The sequence below is a fragment of the Staurois parvus genome, unplaced genomic scaffold (assembly GCF_062004578.1).
Source record: "Staurois parvus isolate SC_StPar_1 unplaced genomic scaffold, SC_StPar_1.0 ptg000031l, whole genome shotgun sequence".
Lineage (NCBI taxonomy): Eukaryota > Metazoa > Chordata > Amphibia > Anura > Ranidae > Staurois > Staurois parvus.
In genome coordinates, this window is record NW_028317827.1 from 17278206 (window position 1) to 17298466 (window position 20261).

The 20261-nt window shown below is 42.8% G+C and overlaps 1 protein-coding gene across 2 annotated transcripts in view; it reads right to left on the reverse strand.

Annotated features, from left to right (window-relative positions):
* The window catches only part of LOC149470831 (bile salt export pump-like), a 102727-nt gene that overhangs the window by 30167 nt on the left and 52299 nt on the right, over positions 1–20261 (reverse strand). Inside the window, exons 15-18 of one of the 2 annotated variants that reach the window (XM_089660381.1) lie at positions 12347–12527; positions 11091–11166; positions 2785–2929; positions 330–488 (exon numbers count right to left, since the gene is read on the reverse strand). In XM_089660381.1, coding sequence (XP_089516507.1) covers positions 330–488; positions 2785–2929; positions 11091–11166; positions 12347–12527 — 561 coding nt within the window. Of the gene's footprint in view, positions 1–329; positions 489–2776; positions 2930–11090; positions 11167–12346; positions 12528–20261 lie in introns of both variants that reach the window. The other variant, XM_089660389.1, reaches the window with a different exon arrangement.

The following is a 20261-nucleotide window of genomic DNA, read 5'->3' on the forward strand; positions in this document are numbered from 1 at the left end:
GATGGGAGCGCCACACTAATTTGTATAGTCCATAAAACGTTTTATTCCGCAACAAAAGTCAATGCATTACAGGAGCTCAACACCCAATCCCCCTTCATCAGGGCTCTTTATCCTCTGGGCAAAGTTTGGTATATACCCAAAAGAGTGTTAACTGGAGGACATTAGGACACAATGCCTTCCCAGACTGATTTAGGTGCCCCACAGGATGACCCATGTTCTTCTAATAGGAGAGAGGAATGGTATTGGTGTGTGATACCTGTACTTGAACAAGAGTTTGAGTACATGTACTGTATATGAAATGCATACATTCACCTATGAACATTACTTACCCCAAGTATCTGACTGAACAGCAGAGCATACAAGGGAGTTAATGTGCCATTAATGGCAGCTCCTACAGAGCCCAGCACAAGGTAGGGCCATTCCGGGGCATTGTACTTCAATATCCTCATAACAACAGATTTCTTTTCTTTCTTGTTCTTACTTTTACCCTGATAAAAAACAATATGTTTACACATGATAAATAAATATGTTCAGAAAAGCTTTAAAGTGTAACGGTGCCTTTGTGACCATGCTAGAACATTAAAGCTGTATTAAGCCCAAAAAACAAAAATGTAATATATTGCAGCTTACCAATTCTTAGATGTAGTGGTTGCATTTTTACATAGGCTTTATTCCTTTATTTCACCTTGTTATCCAGCCAGTAAAATGTAGGGGACCTGGATTGGACTGCAGTTGGTGCCATGCTGTCCCTAAATCCTACCCCCTTTTTCTTGGATAGAGACCCCCACATACCTGTCTTTGGTTCCACCATCTTGAATACGTTTCTCCTGGCAATAGACCTGCTTATGACATCCATGACCAGAAGCCCATTATTGAAATAAAAGAATGTCTACTCTTAAGTCGGTCATATATGGATCAAAATTCGTCTGGTTCAGCAGGGACCGTCAAAATTTCAAGCCATGTATGGGCACCCTAGTTGTACAGAAGTCGATCTATTGATTAATTGATTAGCTTATGCAAAACCACCCTGTTGGTTTTTTTCCAAATGATCAGTGTCCACTATAGTTGGCAACACTGATCATTGTGTTCTGAAATTTGGGAAGGCTCTCTGCTGTGAGAACACAATAGCACAGTGGGAGTGATTCACCCTCCTTGAATGTGTGGGAAGGGAAATTGGCACACTTTTTTTTTCCAGTCCACTGATTGAATGTACAGACTAGCTTTCAGGATCACCAGGTGAAATTAAAGGAAAAAAACCTAAAAAAACCTAAAAAAAGAAAAGAATGCAGCCACCACAGCTAAGAATTGGTGAGCTGAAATGTAATACATTTTTGTTTTGGGGTTTAATTTCGCTTTAAAGACCATCTCCAAGCAACAAATGAAACAATGACTTTAACATTAAACATTATCCAGCAAATATTGCAGAATGTTAATGTGACTCCATTCCATTATTGGTGTTGGGAGTCAACATCTATAAAAAGCTCTGGATCAGATGGTGATGACGCTTATACAGAGTTGATACCATTATCCCTTCTCTCACATAGTGGTTGGGCCAGGCGATGCACTGCATTATGGGAAAATCTTACATGTTCCCCATATCAAAGTGCTGAATATTTCATGAGGGTTCTACCATCCAAATTTTCAGTACAGGCTTTCAGGTTATGCCCCCTTCTTCAAGGTCCAAGCAGTACTGCTTGGACCTTGAAGAAGGGGGCACACCTCGAAACATTGTCCTGACAATATGGATGTTAGTGCAAATAAAAAAAAGGATCACAGACAGTATTCAACAGTTCTTGTTGCAAATTCACTAATATGGCTACAATCACCTAAAGCATGAGGGCTCTGATACAGTAACAGAGTAAGTAAGGGTGCTTCTCGAAGGTGAGTATAAGTGGGATGAGCAATGGGGGTTGTTGTCTTTTCAATAGACTCTGTCACTTTGCCCATTCAATCAATATTTTAAAATCAAAGAGTCAATACAAATGACCTCTAATATACTAAGCCTGACTCAACAAGCTTTTTAGGTTGCTTTTGCCAGAACTGCAACTTTTTTCCATGGTAACCTTATGATTCTACGCTGTACTAACTCCTACACTGGTGACTACAGGAGGTAGTATTTGAAATCTGGAAACACTTGGCTTGCATTTTTGCCGACTTTTATTTATGACTATTTAGAAAATAAATATGCCGGCAGCTACCACTGGGCAATCTGCTTGAATTTATTCTGCTAGTGGTCAAGCAAAGCTGCTAATGGTAAAGCAAAGCTAATAGACTATGCAAGATTATGAATTGTAAGTATCTAGCATTAAGTGAGGTTGAAAAGGGGTCTTTTGGGCCATGTACCAGAAATTCTGAGCACAGTTTCTCTTCCTATCTGCTTTTTGCTCTGTATGAATTCCCTCAAACATCTTTGCTGGTTTCCAATCAGAGAATGGGGGGCCTACAGGAAAGCATATCCTATCTGATGACTTGGCATATAGCCTCGCGGGTGTTTACAAATGTCCAAATAAATTTAGTTAAATCATAATGAAATTAGATATTCATAAGACCTTTATTCATTAATGATAGCTGAGGGACACACTGCATGCACTGCAAGGAAAAAGGTGATGGGCAACTATGATATTGGGTAAAAGAAGACCTATTGTTTGCTCTGCACGGTGGAAGTGAACCACTTAGGTTTCCAAAGTGCTTTTTTTACTGGTTCACCCAGAAATCATTTGATCACCTCTGGGACAAGACACAATACAGCAGTACTATTAAGAATGACTAATAATACGTCCATACCTTTTTTTGAATTTTTGCATTGTCTTGTAGCACCATCTCCTCAATTTCACTGGACAGTAAAGTAGATGGTCCACTCACAGTACCAGACAATGAATCAGGAAAGAGATTGGAAAGCTGTGATTTCGTACGAAGTCGTAGGGTGTTCCTATAGAATATTTTATATTGCTGGGATAAGTGAATTAGCCAATGCTTGTTGCATATATTCTTTGCATTAAATGACATGGTCAGATACTTAGTCATACAGCTTTGATCATGAAACTGTGGACAGTTGTAGATAATGATCCTGGCTACAACCAGTTGTAAAGCTCCAGTATGAGAAGTATCTAACAGCTTTCTAAATTTGACAGCTTTACTACAGCAGCCCAACTACACAAAGACTACAAGATGAAAAGATAAGCAGAAAGCTGTACATTCAATACTAATCGTGCTGACACTATAGTTTATGCAGTTTTTTAGGAACCCCTGAATTATTTTATTTACTCCAATCTGTGACTGACATATGAATATAGATTCTATACCATGAGCTAAAAGACATCTTAAATCATTTGATTATTTGGTTAATCAGTTCTGATCAACATTTTCATAGATGTTCATGCTGTGTCCCGGCCTTGTACTGAGATCATAGCAATAACCTTATTTTACTTACTGCTTATGCACATTAACTCAAAAAAGCATTAATTGCAAGGTTCAGGGCTGCAAGTGGGTGGTCCCCAGGGGCGGACTGACCATTTGGAAACTCAGGCACTGCCCGAGGGCCCGGGGTCAGTAGGGGGCCCAATGAGATGCCCATGGTACCTTTATCATAGGCTTTTTTGAGTTTGGGCAAGGACACAGGGGCCCCATGATCCCCTATTGCCGGGGGGCCCCATGAGTTGTCAGTCCACCCCTGGTGGTCCCTACATATTTAGACGGGTTTCTTGTTTGAACCAACTTATAAAGTAGTAGTAATGGACAGTACCTGCATATTTAGAGAATGAGTTTGGATGGAACCAATCCATATAGTGGTTGTGATTCTGGCATACTCACCATAAAAAAGGACAAGTGAAATGCGGACCGTGGGTTGGGCTAACAGTGTCCTGTGACCATATTATTGGCAAATATGCTTTTGCACGCATGTACAGTTATCCAAAATGCTATTAAATCTTATTTCTGCCTATTTAATACTCTGTCAAAGTTTAGAAATTTTTAGTTTTTTGTTTTGTTTCTTTTTAACACTATATAGTGTACTACCAAAGAATGTATTTTAGTATTATTATTTATTTATTTATTTCAAGTACTTATATAGCGCCATCAATTTACGCAGCACTTTACACATATTTATTGTACAATAACATCAGTCCCTAACCCTCAAGGGGTGTACAATCTAAGGTCCCTAACTTACATTCATATATTAGGGCCAATTTAGACAGGATCCAATTAACCTACCAGCATGTCTTTGGAGTGTGGGAGGAAACCGGAGTAACCAGAGCAAACCCACGCAGGCACAGGGAGTACATGCAAACTCCAGGCAGGTGGTGCCGTGGCTGGGATTCAAACCAATGACCCTAGTACTGCCAGGCGGAAGTGCTAACCATTTAGCCACTGTGCTGCCCACTGATGTATTCAAAGTCTATATTTGTCTAATAGGGTGCCAACAGATGGAGTGTATCTGGTCTGGATTCTTATTCCTAGTCATAAAACATGTCATAAAACATCCTAAATAAAATCACTGAAAAAGTGGAATTTCACTGCAACAGCGTCCATCAATGGCTTTTCAGACAGACTATTTTCTAACAGAGTGGCAATGTCTAAGAGATCCAGAAGACAGATGCCTGAGCTGACTTCCCATATCACGTGAGGGGGGGGGGGTTAATAGAAAATGTTTTATGACTGCTAACAGATGCAGCCTTTGGAATTTATGTCCTCGCTGTTCATTATCTGAACAAATATCATTTGGTTTCTGGAGTGATTACACTTCAAAATTGGTGGAGTTATTAGCAGATTATTTATTTGTTTGTATTCTGTTCTGTTGTATAAAGTGGACATTTTCCATAGATCTTCAGGTCAGTTGCACACTGTTGGCAATGCACTACCACACACGTGTTAATGTGTGTTACATCCAGGCTGATTCTGGCTTGGAGTCCCCAGCTAAGTCTAGCTGGAACATTGATGTTCTGGAACTCTCTTCATCTCTGTCTCTCTCTCTCTCTCTCTCTCTTCCTTCTGCCCCAGGGGCAGAGCCCCCAGCACAGGGGGGTCCTTCCAGGCGACTGGACCCTGGATTCTGCTCCCAGACTGTCAGGCTTCTGAGTATTTATGGATTATTTCCACCCTTTTTGGGCCCTGCCTCCCCAGGGATTGGTGGAAACTCTATAAAAATTCAGACTTCAGCCTCTGTCCCTCTACCCACTAGAGTGCGCACGTGCGAAAGTGCATTGGTGCCAGGCAGGCTATTTAAGCTGCACTAGTTCCTTGTGTCAGTGCCATTTGGACTATTATGTTTCTTGCATATGTGTATCTGTTCCAGTATTGCTCTTCTGTTGCTGATCTGATCTTGACTCTGCCTGAATGCTGCCCCCACCGACCCCTTGCTTGACTCCTGACTACTCTTCTGCCTGCCGTTTATGTCTGATCTGCCCGCTAGTTGCCAACACGGACCATCTGACCTTGCCTTGTTCTTCTGCCAGCATCAGCTTCACCCTGCCTGTCTCCAGCTCCTGCTCTTCTGCCATTGTGCCATCTGCCAGCTGCCCTGTGTACCCAGATGCACACCAGCATTCCACCAACAGAAGACTTATCACGCACTCATGCCACTCTGTGCTCTTGTGTTTCCTGTTACTTTACCAGGAGCCACAGCTGTAAGAGAGGCCTTCCTCTGCACTTCAGGCTCCACCACCAGGTACGTTACAAAAGGACTCCAATCATGGGTGCCACCAACAGGCCTCACTACCTTTATCTTACATTTGTGTATTTCCCTGCTTCTGAACTCAGCCTTTACGTGTACCTCCACAGTTCCATGCCCCACACTCTGCACCACAGGCTTCCGGTAAAACCAGTTAACCATTCCCGGGATAGACCACAAGTAGTAATGGAGGTGAGTCTAACCTATTTTCAAAAACTTTGCTTTTCCTCAGTCTCCTCTGAATTTCAGCACCTCTCTATGTATTCTCCAAACAGGGAATGCCAGACCCTGGAGTCTTTACATCCATGCAGAAAGGGCCCCACCAAGTCCCATGGGGGCCAACTACAAAAAAGAAGCTCCTCTCTCCTTGCACACTCCACCTGAGCTCCACCCACCCTGTAACCTTCCCACTATATTCTAAGGGAGGGCACCACCTAATGGCCAAAATGGTAAGTACATTAACACCCCCTTACATGCTCTGTTCTCTCTACCCACAGCCTTCCGACAATGTAGCTAGCAAGGAGACAGCTGCTTGATAACCAAAACTTGTCAAAGCTCCAAGCACTTGACACGCATCAAGAACAATGCAGGATGGGAAGCGTGCAAGCACCCAGTCCCCCTGCACTGCACTTAATGTTGCAGGCAAGTAACTAGAGCCAAGGCAAGCTCTGGTTATAAAGCAGCCATCTCCTTGCTAGTTACATTGTCAAACAACCTCAAGGAGCACCCCGTCCATCCTTGTTCCTTAAGATCTGTTTCATACTGGCTGGCAATCAGTAAAGCAAATTTAGTCACAGATGGATCTTCTTAACTACCAGAGGTGTTTGTATCACAGAAATAGCTGGTCAAAATTACAAATGTTTTGGCAGATAAAACATTAAACAATTAGGTCCTCTCCCATATCAGACAGAGCTGTGCTGTGTGCCAGGGCTGTGTAAATCTCAGAAATTAATGGACAGAAATACAAATCCTTGGCTGGTAAAGCAGCACCAATACATGTTTTTAATCTCTGTATTGTTTGCCTGGAGTTCCACTTTAACAACAATGCAAGTGGAAAGTACATGTCTAAGCCGAGTTTGTTTTCATTTTTTGACCAGCATGTTTAGGGCATTCATGATCAGTCATGCTTTTATTCTACTTTACAATTATAGCTAGGTCATTTATTAGGATCAATGACAGTGACTGATGTTAATTGATTTAAAGAACAATGAAAATGTAATTTCCAACATTAAACTGCTTGCTTAATACAGAATGTTTCCGGTATATAACAAGAACAGATGTTTAGCATTACAGGAATGCATTTGGTTTGCACCAATTTAACATAATCTGAAAAGGGCAAATCAATACAGGACACATCTGATGTGTCGGTCAGCTGCATTCAGGGCTCACTGTTGTATTAAATTAACATTGAACAATGCCTTTGGAATATTGTATGCCATGACATTGCACTAAACGTTCCTTGTACAGTGAAAGAAGTATTGTTAGGAAATATTGCAGTCAATAGAACTCGTAGTGTTTTTATATTCATTTTCTCCTAAATCATGTTTATGGCTTAATATATTTTAAAATTGGGTTTTATATATATTTCTAGCCAGAAGATGGAGCTATAGGTGTTTTGTACATGTTTGTTGGGGTAATTTTAATTGTTTTGTTTAAAAAAGACCTCAATAGCTGAAGCTCAGGTTGCACACACAGCAACTTAGAAGAATGACTGATTCTCCTCCCCCCTCTCTGTCTTCTATGTAGAACTTAATACAGAGTTTCAATTAGATACAGACAATCTAAGAGGAAACTGCTACTGTAGCACTACCTTTTTTATAAAAACGTAATATACTTAGTGTTTTTGGGTGTTCCAGGTATTCAGTATTTGTAAAAAAAAAAGATAATTTAGAAAAAAAAGGTATAAATAATTAATTTTTAAAAATTACCAAAACCATTAGATTCCCTGGAGAATATGCAAGTATGATGTTATAGTTTATAAAATGCTTGTTCAGATGTTCCTGATTGGCAGGGATTGTCCCAGATTTTGTGTACAGTTGCCTGGAATTGTTACATTCTGACAATTAGGATAACAAGATAAGGTCTTGTTTATATTTGGGGTTGGGGGCGGTAAAAATGCATGGTTAGGCTGCCAGCAACTGCTCCTCCTGCTGTACATGTGTTGCAGCATAATTTATCCTCACTGTCATTCTTCTAAGCATTCAGCAGTGTCTGCCCCAATACAACTAAATTAAGGGAGCCACACAACCGTGGCTGTGGAGTATGATTTAATGTGTTAAAACAGGAGGTAAGGAGGGATACAATGCTTCCTCACTGCCTGTCAAATGTCCTCTGAAAAGCAATCCAAGTCCTGATTGCTCTTCAGAGAGCTATGAAAGTATAAACAAGGCCTAAAAGCTCTTTTTTTTCTGGTTTTCTACTGGTAATCAACTATTAATATTCTCTGAATAAAGCTGTTAAAGCCTTTTTCTGTCTTATCTCCATTTTCCTGCTATAGAAATTGCACAGTGTGTAAATATGACTGCATAGCTCAGTGCACCATTTAATCTGACAGACCTGGTCAGGCACCCCCCACTCTGTCAATACGGAGGAACAGAGTGGGAGATGTAAAACATATTTGTTCTAAGAGTAAGAGGCATAATTAACATTAAGACCTCTTTTTAAAAATAAGTGTTGTTGCACTTAATTATTAGTAATCACTTACAATGTTCTATTATTCTCCTGGTAAAGTCCTACAAATACTTGTTGATCCTGCCAGCGAAGTCTACCTAATACAGCTTCCTGTGATGGCATGGCAAAGATGTTGTATTGCTCCTGAACTCAGAACACCCTAATGTACGCTGTGCCTGCTAGCATTACAGTGGAAAGGGAAGGTGATGCAGGGGGTATGGCTATCAGCATTGTCACTGCGTATTCAGAAGTTTGTATCTTGTCAGTCAGCACCTGGCCACACCTAGTCCTGCTCTCTGCTTTCTAGACAGCACTGCCTCTGTTGCTGAAACTCTCCCACAGTGATCTGCAGTGTCTGGGAGGGGGAGTGTGTGAGACACAAATGAAGGAGGATATGGCTCAGTCAAGAAAGGTGAAGGAAGTTTTACTTGTACTGTATGAGACTAGTGCATCACATAGTAACTGTGTTTGGTATGTTTAGAATACCATGCAGGAAGCTTTTAGTTGTACTTTACGGCATATTAAAGTGAAAATCTATTAAAAATCATAATGTATGGAGGAACGGGAGTATAAAAAGTAGGCATGAAATTTCATCTGGACTTTACATTATATCTAAAGCCAGAACTTAAAGACCAACTCCAAGAAAAGTAAAAGTTCTCCCTTGCTGTGGGGCTGTTCCCTCACTGCTAGGAAAAAGAGCTTGTTTATGGTAGGGGAAGGTATAAATACTTTCACTTACCTGATCCTCCACTCCCCCAGCAAATGGTGCTCCTCCATGCTTCATCACTGGACTGTCCCCCAGTGGGGAACTATTCCTCCCCACTGACACCATCAATGGAACACTGTTCCTTCCACTGACACCATCAATGGAACACTATTCCTTCCACTGACACCATCAATGGAACACTACTCCTTCCACTAACACCAACAATGGAGCACTATTCTTTCCACTGACACCAATGACTGAGCACTATTCCTCCCACTAACACCAGCAATGGGGCACTATTCCTTCCACTGATATAAATAACTGGGCACTATTCCTCCTCTACTGACCACAGAGGCTTTGTAATCTTCTTACTCCCACTGACCACCAAGTCTACGACATTGTTTAGTCCTATTGATGCTGGGTCATTTTCTACTCTTACTGGTCACAGTGCGGCTCTCCTAATTTCTAAGTGACAGTCTGGCCCTTTGTTTAGAAAATGTTTTTTTTTTAGAGGGAAGTCCTTACACCATTCTTCCTGAAACACATTGTAAGACTTTGCCTCTATTCCTGCTCCAGGAGCAACTCAGAATGTTTGATTCCCTCTCACTTTCAGTTCTGGAGGCCATGGTCACAGGACAAAAAAGAGAGTGAATTTCCCCAGCAGGAATAGCAATAAAAACCTCACAGAATTTCTAACTTTTCCAAACGTTATCCAAAATGTTGGCTTTAGAAATACTTCACCTTTATCCACTAACCTGTTTCCACTGAACTTCTTATAATTTAATTCTGAATTCACTCTAGCTGTGTCAGTTTAAAATAACTATCTCTGGTGCTTATTCAAATATCAATGATCTTTCCAGAAGGACTCTATCATTGTGAGCTTTGCACTGCTGGCAATCCTGCAATGGCAAAAGATGTTTAAGGTTTTAAGGACCCTACCAATTGGTTTCTTGTGCCTCTTGAGGGTTTTGTTGAGAGTCTATAGAAGACAGTTGTTCAAACAAGGGGTAATATTTATAAAATGTTAAGCTATCAGAGCACTGATCTTTTCTTACCAATAGCCTGGTGGTATCAAGCTTACCAATAAGTTATCAGGAACTATAGCTGGCTTCTGTGTTCTTCACCTATAGCAGCCCCCTTTCCCATAAGGCCTACCAGTACTCAGTTTCCCCAAGTCTTGTGCACAATGCTATAGTTCCTGGCCACCATGCCAGTGCAGACACAAACTGAGCACAGCAAACAAGCACTTTTAGTTGACAGGCAGAGTAGATCAATAACAGTCTGGGTAAAAGGCAAGCAAGGTTCATAGTCAGGGTCAAATTTGAAGTCAAAAGGCAGGCAGAGTTCAGAGGATAGTCGATATCCAATTTGAGGTTGTCAATGAGGGAATTCAAACAGCAGAGCTGGACAGATAAACAGGCAGCTTGAGCATGTGTAACCACAGGCAGGGGACTGCAGGCTTGGCTGGCTTAAATCAGGTTTGGTCTCCACCCAGAGACTGGCCACATCAATCACCTTGCAGGTGAACAAGCAAACAGGGAGAATGTATCACAGCCAAAACCAGGATGCTGGAATGAGACCAGCATCTGTAATGGAGTGGGAGTGCTAGATGCTCCTGATAGGTGGATCTTTTTCTTTAATTATAAAGCATATTATCTATCAAGATTTACTTGTATGTTTGCTATATTAAATCACATTTGCCACCATTTATGGCACATCAATTGAAAATTCAGGTTCTAGTAACATTAGGTTGATTTACAATATTTAACCATTGGCCTTACCAATTATTCAACAGTGAATCCATGATTCACCATCCCTCAAATGAGTATTTGCCTACAATTCTCATTTGCAGTCACGTCTACATTTCTGCCTGTGCCGCTGATACACGTTATAGCAAATGTCTACCTGTAGGGCAAATACCAGCAAATCTAGGTAGGTGAATGTTTTTAGATTAGCATGCATTTTAGAAACACACCGTACCTTCTGGGCTCTGCCTATGGAATCCTAGGATTCAGAATCATTAAAAAAACACAAATGAATTTTACAAACCTGAAACTAGATTGGTAGCTTCCTCTACTGAATGTCCTGGTTCTCTCAATATCAGGATTTTCATCTATAACTTTTTCTGGAAATGAAAATAGGAATTGTATTGGTTGTAAGTAAACTGCACATATCAGTTAATATATAGGGGGCAGCCAAGTGACAAGGCACATTCTGCCTAAACATAACTTTACCATGAAAATATTTATAATACAGAATTAAATTGCAAATTATACTTTAGCGGGTCTCTATGAAAATAACAGCACCTCTCTATTGACAGCCCCCGCCAAAGTCAAATCTCCTGCAAAAGTCAATTAAAAAATAAAGCTTACCTCCTGGGAGACAACACTGCAATGGCTGGAGTGCATTAGCAGAGGATTTCAAGCACCCAGCAAACCCAGAATGCAGCAGTGAAGCATGGTGATGTCATCTGCACCTCCTCGAAATGTCAGAAGCAAGGGCTGAGGTAAGTATTTTTTTTCAACAGCTTTATTTTTAAATTGCCTTTGTAGGTGATTTGTCTCTGGGGATCTCTCAGTAGAGCATTTTAGCATTCATTTAAACAAAAACACATACAGATAATTACATAAAATAATACCATTCTATATAATATACTTTTATAATTTGCACAAAGTGCATTAGAATATGCACTTTGGCTCAGAGTGACTACTTGGCCATTCTGACATTTACCCAAAAAAGGAATTTTTCTTTAGAATAGGAGAGTTTGCAGTTAGATTTATGGGGGCTGCTGAACGGATCCTGTACACATTAACATTGGAATGGCAAAGCGGTAAGTGGCATTGCTCCAAGTAGAATGATACATTTTGGTCATATATTTCTACATTGGCTAATTGGCAGGAATAAACTACAAAGCAGGACTGACTGGTCTGTTTTTGGGTTTGCAGTCTCTGACTTTTACAGGTGGTCCCTACACTATAGGGCAGGGTTTCTCAACCAGGGTTTCCGAGGAACCCTAGGGTTCCTCCAGAGGTTGCCAGGGGTTCCTTGAGCAATGATCAATTTGTGCCTCACGGGTAAGTTCCCACTGACACCATTGATCTTTTGAGCTATCTGTAAGGGGGTAATTCTTTCCAATGACCACAAGTGTAAGAAGCATGCTTACCTCTGACTATCACACTAATGTAACATGAGTTGTAGATAACGTCATTTTTAGCAGGGGTTCCCTGAGACCGGAAAGTTATGTCAAGGGTTCCTCTGCGTTGAAAAGGTTGAGAAAGGCTGCTATAGGGAATATACCACATTACCTGGAGTTATATTTTGGCTCTGCATTGTGACAAGAGTAAAGTAAACTCCTTTCTTTTTTAAGAGTTCATCATGGGTTCCCATCTCTACTGCTTTGCCACCATCAAAACCCACAATTATATCAGCAGTTCGAACCGTGGATAGGCGATGAGCAATAGAAATTGTAGACCTTCCATTGCGCACCTATAGCATAAAACGAAAAAACATTATTGTGATAATAAACTTATTTCTGAAATGTTAGACCGATAACTGAAATAATCCATCAAGTATATGTAAAGAAAAAATTTGGATAAAGTGAGACAGGCTTAGACACACTGCCAAGTTGCTTTGACAGTGACACAGGCATCCATTCACTGATCACTCCCCTGGATTAGATTGATATATCCAGGAGCTTTGCTTTGAGTCCTTTAAACATTCTAACAGGTGATTTAGCCCTGATGAAGGGGGATTGTCTAACCCCAGAAACATGTTGGCTGCCTTTTGTTTTTTCCTGATGTTATTTATGGATTCAATAAAATACCTCTGGACTGTAAGAATGTTGTCTGGTACACCCACTGGTTCAAATACAGAAGTTTTTATTGCATTCTGCCCCACTGCTAGGGAGAGTCACCCATCTATTTTTTCTGATGACTATTGTCACCAAAACAGAAAGTGAGGGGAAATCCTACATTTTAGAAATGGCATGAAAGCAGGTGGTGATGGTAAATCTTCCAATGTGAATAAATGTTTGGGTAACAACTGTTTAAAGCTACATTTGTAGATTTTCAAATGAATGTATGTGAAAACTCATATGATAATTCTCAGTACATTCAGTGGCTTGATGAATTCCATTTAAATATAGGTCAAAATTTTGCATGCTTTTGACTTTCAATTTTGGAGCAAATGGACTTTATTAAATGAATACCACATACATTGTTGGAAATTGGTTTGTTCAAGAAATATTTTCCATCCTGCTCCTTAAAATTTCCGGACACTGCAGTCAAAAACGAGTGTCGTTTTGACCCCACTAACAATTAGAAAATTGAATGAACAGTCTTAAATTAAAGATTTCAAATGAAAATCTAATGGTTTATACCCAGCTTAAGACAGGAATTCCCCTAATTTTGGGGAGATTTCCCAACATATTGCATCTCTAAGACAGGATGTGAAGGGAAATCACCCCAACAGGCCACAGACAACAAAAAAATAACCTGATAGGGGTTTAAATGTATGTTACCCCAAGATTCCGTATTCCTGATATGTCTGTTGTACCATGTACATTTCATAGTCATGCTATGTGTCTATGGAACCATATACGTATATTAGAATGTATCCTGTTCTCTTTCTATTGCTTCCTTTGAGTGCAATACCAGGTGATTCTGCCAGCCCCCTTGTGTTACTATTTCAAACTGACAATGCTATGGCAGTACATCCATCCTAGCATCATCAGTTATCTGGCTGTGCTGGGGTCACAGCCTACCTGTCCTCCAATCACCAAAACTAGTGCTGACACCCCCAAACACAGGAGGAAGATCAGTGTACTGCCATTTTTCTGCCTCCTGCTGACACACTCCCTGGCAGTCTCCACCCCCACCTCTCCTATTCCATGATGCTCTTTATATTTATGCTTTGCCTTGCATTTTTATTTTAAACTGAATGGGTTGTTTTTGTAGCATTACCCTTGTGAGGGCAGCTGTGTCTCTAGGTACCCCTAAGCTCTGCACAGCCAGGAAAAACACATTTTCCACACTTGCATCCACAGTCAGTGAACAGTCCATGAGCTTGTTATTTTATTAGGGGAAATAACTTGGATAGGGTAATAGGAATTATCAGATGCCCAATTTAACTGAATTAATGGGGACAACTTTCTTCCTATTTATAGAAACAGATCCTAGACTATTCTTTTCCTTGAAAGTCGTCAGTCATTGTGAATCAGTAGCAACAACCCCTTATGGGCGAGGAACTAATTAACTTCGATTTTTGTAAACTACATGCAGAGATGTCTCCTCTCCCCTGTAGAACTGCTCCCAGCTCCACAGCCTGCAGACACTACCAGCCTTCCTGGCTTCTCTGAAGATCTCCCAGGACAAGGATAAAGTATTAAGCACAGCACTGTCCTTTGAAAGCTCGCTACATGTGTCAGTCTCTCCCCTTGTGAATCCCAGGGTGTGCTGATATACTCACTCTGTCCTCTTTGCTCCTTCTGCTCCTAGACCTTGAACCTATTCATGCTGTACTACTAAATGGACTCCTAGGGGACCCTTCCCAGGCCACCGACAGTCTCCTCAGAACTCCATCTTCCACTCGACTCCCAGCCAGCCTGACTATCTGAAATTTATGGGCTGGTCCATCACTCTACTAGGGCCTCCAAACCTGGGATTGGTTAGACTCCCATAAACATACAGATTAGGTCTGCATCTTCTCCGCCTACTGGCTTTTGGAAGGTTCCAGTGGTCCTCCAGAACCAGGTGGAGGCAATAGCATTCCAAACTGTTAAGCTATCCAGCATGACCTGCAGTAACCTGACCTTAACCACAGACTCACACAGTTACAATGAGTCATACACAATAGATTTGCCTACACTATTCCAGTAGGTGTGCCTGGAGGAGCCCATCCCTCCTTAAAGGTAAAGGGATGCACGTTATGCCCAGCTATACCAAAATGACAGCAAAGGCATCCTGTGCGTCCCTGCGTCCAAATTAGAAAACTACACAAAAAATGGCAACCGTCCCAACCTATAACCAGCCTTAGCAGTAAGGTGCACATGGAAGGCAATGCACATCACAAACAAATGATCTCCCAGCAACACTTACCAGCCAGCCTGCGAAACAACCAATTTGTTGATTGCTATTTTTTGTGTAGGTGGCTAATTTGTACGCAGGGACGCATTGGATGCCTTTGCTGTCATTTTGGTATAGCTTTGTGTTACATGCATCTCTGTACCTTTGAGGAGGGATGAGCTCCTCCAGGCACACCTGCCCTTAACCTACCCATTTATGCATGTGCTCCTACCATGGAGGCTTTGGAAATTTTAGTTAGGTCCACAGTATACAGAGGACCCTTTACGAGGGATTGTGGCTTACGCAGGTATTTGCAAATGTGTGCAAACAAAACCCTCTGTTTTTAATGCAGACTGCTAGACAGGGCCAAATTGGTTGTTTCGCATGCTGGCTGGTAAGTGTTGCTGGGAAATCCTTTGTTTGTTTGTGATGTGCATTGCCCTTCCATGTGCACCTTAGCTAAGGATGGTTATAGGTTGGGAAGGTGGCCATTTTATGTGTAGTACAGTGTAGAGACAGTGGGATGTAAATTCAGAGTTGTTGACATCATCTGCCACATGGAGTGGCCAGTCTAACCCAAAGGGGAAGCTTCCTGAGAAGGTAGATGTAGTTCCTGCTCTCTCCCTACTCTACCAGAACTTCTCCCTACCGGTAGTGCTGTCCCTAACAGACAGGAAACCTGTCCCTACACTAGTCACTTACTACTTGCATAAAGTGCCCAAAACCCAGGGTCAGAGTCGTAATAGACTCTGCTTGACCCACGATGGCCACCAGGGTCACATGGAACATGGGTATCAAACCAAATCACTGCCCTGTGTGACTAAGGAAGTCATAGAGAAGCACAGTTTAAAGCACAGATACAGACTACGTTATAGATATTTCTATATCTTAAAAACAACTGGTCATTTAAAATGTTTTCTTTGAATAGAAAAAAATAAAGAAATGTTTGTGACCAATGGAAAAAAATGAATGTCAAATAAAATTTAACATTTAGATCGGATAAAAAAAAGGATACAAAATGTGATTAATTTAGGTCTACTGTGTAGAGTTTTACAGATTATATGTGACAAATAACTTACTGTGTTATCTAGTGATTGCAGTGATAATCAAGATAAGATAAATCTTTGCTACTGATGTTTCTAAAAGTCCTATGTCTAGGAGACAAGATAATAATATTACTGCTATTCCATGTTGCAAGGAATGCCTGAATTCAGCTTTGTCATTCCAAGGGGTGTTACATTTTTCTGTTTCTTCAGAGGAATGTGCGTATATTGGATGAAAACAAACTGAAAAGAGATGTGTCCTTGAGTCTGTGAAGTGCATTGACTTGTGCTGCTAATGCATACAAACTACATTTACCATAGAGGTAGATAGGGGTCAGTCTAAAGATCAGACATCTGCCACAAAAATGGGAATATTGAAGAGTATTTAAGGGCTGCAGTGGCGGTGTTCTTTACTCTTCTTTTGATTGGCATTGTTTAGCACTAAAGATACATTCTTGGCAAACAGATTTTTTAGTATTTGTATTTTGGCACATAATTATCACCCTTGAAAATTACATTTATCACGCTAAAAATGTATTTTTTGCACAGAAAAAATATTTGTCAGTTTTTACGCAGTTGCTTTCAAGGGGTTAATGTTTTTTCTATGGTGACTCAAGTTTCTCAGTTATCTGGGTCAAGTTTGCAGCCTTTTCTGTGAAACTGTTAGGCTACATTCACACTAGCGTTGTGTGCAGGCGGCAGAGAGGTGTTTGGGAAGCGTTTTTACCGCTTCCCAAACGCCTCTGCCAATTTTGCACATTACAGCACATGGTGTTGTTCTAACGGGAGCGTTTGCGTCGCGTCGCGGCAAAACGGACGCCTCTGGTCAAGTCAGGAGGCGTTGAAGCCTCCTATTCTAGTCTATGGTGCCGCTCTGCAAACGCCCGGCCAGCATTTGCAGTGCGGTTGCGACGCGGTTGCGGGGTGTTTGCGGCGCGGTAACACCATTCAAACTGCATTATAGGCGTTTGTGGGGCGTTTTTAATGATCAGCAAACGCCTAGCAACCGCCACTAAACCGCGCATGCGGTGTTCGCGGAGTGTTTGCAGAGCGTTAAAAAACACTCCGCAAACCCCGGACCAACGCTTGCCAAACGCTATAGGGGCGTTTGGCAAGCGTTGGTAAAACAGCCAAGTGTGAAGGAGCCCTTACAATGCTGTATACTCTGTGTCCTCAGAATGACCTGCTATTTGGATGGGTCTAAAAGGAAGTGGCCATGTTTTCTCCACAAAATCCTGAGACCCACCGCCCCCTACAGGTCATCTCATATAAATAGAGGCTCTTCTGTGCCCCAGAGAGAACCCTCTTGGAGTAATTCTGTCAAAATGTAGGCTGTTATGCTGCAGGGCTAAGCCCAAGCCTGGGGCCAGCCAGGGTTCCCTGAGGGATGGTAACCTAGGGACCTGCTGACCTTATAGGCACCTAAGATGGATTAATTGCCTTTTAGGGATCACTGCCAATTATGGACCTTCATGGATTCTTTTACTGCCTCCTTTTGATTACTTGCCTTTATGGACTCTGCATTTAATAAACTCTAAGCCCAGGTTCACACTAATGCGGTGCGGGAAACTTATGTGTTTCCTACACCACACTGCAGTCGCATGGAGTTCATGCAATCTTGTGCGGGTGTCAATGATAAATTACTGACACCCCGAAACAGATTGCAAAACACGATGTGATTGCCAGAAATACCAGATACCAGATGCCAGAACACCCATGCAATGTGATTCAGGTGTGGGTACAAAAAAGGGTCTTGCACCTTTTTGGTGCAGATATGGTGCAATTTGAGCCATAAAAATGTATGCCTTGCACCGCATTAGTGTGGACCCAGGCTAAGGACTCTTAGTTGCTATTCAGGTATGACTACCCAATGGGAACAGAGCAAATCTGTACAGGACTGTATAAGAGAAGTTGTCTTACAAGAACTGTATGTTTGCCTTACTTTAGTAAAGTTTACGTTAACTGTTTGATGCCTGGTCTGAAGTTTCTCTCTAAGGTGGTGCACTACAAGGCGTATCCAAAGAACGGAACATGTAACTAGAGAACTGTTAGAGGAGATGCGGTAAATTTCAGTCCAGCATGTAGTTTGTTGTCTAGAGCTGGTTATATTGCTGTTACTAGAGACAATTGTACATGTATTGTTGCTTATGCAGTCAACCAGCCAGTAAATGGGTAACTTGCCATAGGGTGATGGCTACTTTGGTAGTGAAAGGGGTGTTATGCTTGTCCCCTTCACTAGCAGTCGGCTCCCCAAATATCGGGACCGGACCTGCAGCACAGAGTACCTAGGGATCCTGCCTGGGAAGTCACTGATGAGAGGTGTAGAGGGGGACCCCCCGAGAAAGTGAAAGCAAGCACATAGTTACAGAATGAAGTGTATTTCCTGTATCCATTGGCAACTGTGGACATGTCCCTGGGAGTATGGTGAAAAGGACTGCTGGGTTGGTGGATCATTGTGCAGGCTCTGTAGTACCGGTTCCTAAATGCTGCCCCAGAAACCCGACGCTGGGCTGGCCGTTGCCGGGGCAATCTGGAAACGTCCTGCTCTGGCGATAAAAGACCGGAGCAGGACCCGGGTAGGCAGTTCGTCCCCCGCTCGGGACAGGGTGCTGTGTGAAGTCTGAGCTGAGGCCAGACCCCACAGCCAAGACCCTGCCGAGTCCCTGCCATCCTGTTGGTCCCCTGCTCTGAAAGAGAACAGCTGTGTGAGGTCTGAGCTGAGGCCAGACCCCACAGCCCAGACCCTGCTGAGTGTCCACTGACCGCTGTGTTCCTGGAAAGCTGAGTACCGTGAGGGCCCCTGTCTGCTGGTTGCTGGTTGTCCCTGGAAAGCTGTTCCTGTCTGCTGACCGCTGTTGTCCCTGGAAAGCTGAGTACCATGAGAGTCCCTGTCTGCTGATCGCTGGTTGTCCCTGGAAAGCCGAGCCCCGTGAGGGTCCCTGTCTGCTGACCGCTTTGTCCCTGGAAAGCTGTTCCTGTCCGCTGGCCGCTGTTTGGAGGACTAAGCTGAGACCAGATCCCACAGCCCAGACCCCGCTGAGTGTCTGCTGATCGCTGTTCATCCCTGGAAAGCGATCCCTGTCTGCTGACTGCTTTGTCCCTGGAAAGCTGTTCCTGTCCGCTGGCCGCTGTTTGTCCCTGGAAAGCTGTCCCTGTCTGCTGACTGCTTTGTCCCTGGAAAGCTGTTCCTGTCTGCTGGCAGCTGTTTGGAGGTTTGAGCTGAGGCCAGACCCCACAGCCCAGACCCCGCTGAGTGTCCGCTGATCGCTGTTCATCCCTGAAAAGCGATCCCTGTCTGCTGACCGCTTTGTCCCGGGAAAGCTGTTCCTGTCTGCTGACCGCTGGTTGTCCCTGGAAAGCTGAGCACCGTGAGGGTCCCTGTCTGCTGACCGCTTTGTCCCTGGAAAGCTGCTCCTGTCCGCTGGCTGCTGTTTGTCCCTGGAAAGCTGTTCCTGCCTGCTGACCGCTGTGTCCCTGGAAAGCTGAGTGCTGCACGGGTCCCTGTCTCCTGACTGCTGTGTGCCTCTGAGAAGTTACCCCTGCCTAAACCGTGAGTGCTTATATTCTCCTGCCTGAACTTCCCACCTTGAATCCATATATTGCCCTGTCTGGACTGCCCCCACTGAATGCACCCATACTTTCCCTGCCCGGACTGCCCCATTGAATCTATTATCCTTGCCGGAACTGCCCACTTGGATTAATACTTGCTCGGACTGCCTATTGCGTGTCTGGATTATCATAGCTACCTGGACGCCCCCCCCCCCCCCGAGTGCTCGGGCCATCGCTACCTGAATCGCCCTATCATGGGCCGGATTATAACTGTTTGGACTACTCCCCCCTCTCCCCCCTTTTGGGTACCCAGATGCTACATTCCTACCCTGATTCAGTGCCTCCCATATTTCAATAAAGCTTTGTGTGTTTATTATCCTCCGTGTGCATTCTGTCCTGCCTACGCTTCCGTCACAGTAGGCAATTAGCAAGTGATAATGATGGAAAAGCCAAAATTGTGCAGTTGTCACCAGAACTAGAGGCAAGGAAGAATCTTCCAGTCACATGTTTTGGTGACAACTGTCTTTGAAGGGAATTCCCATTGCTATGGAGAGATTTTCAACTTC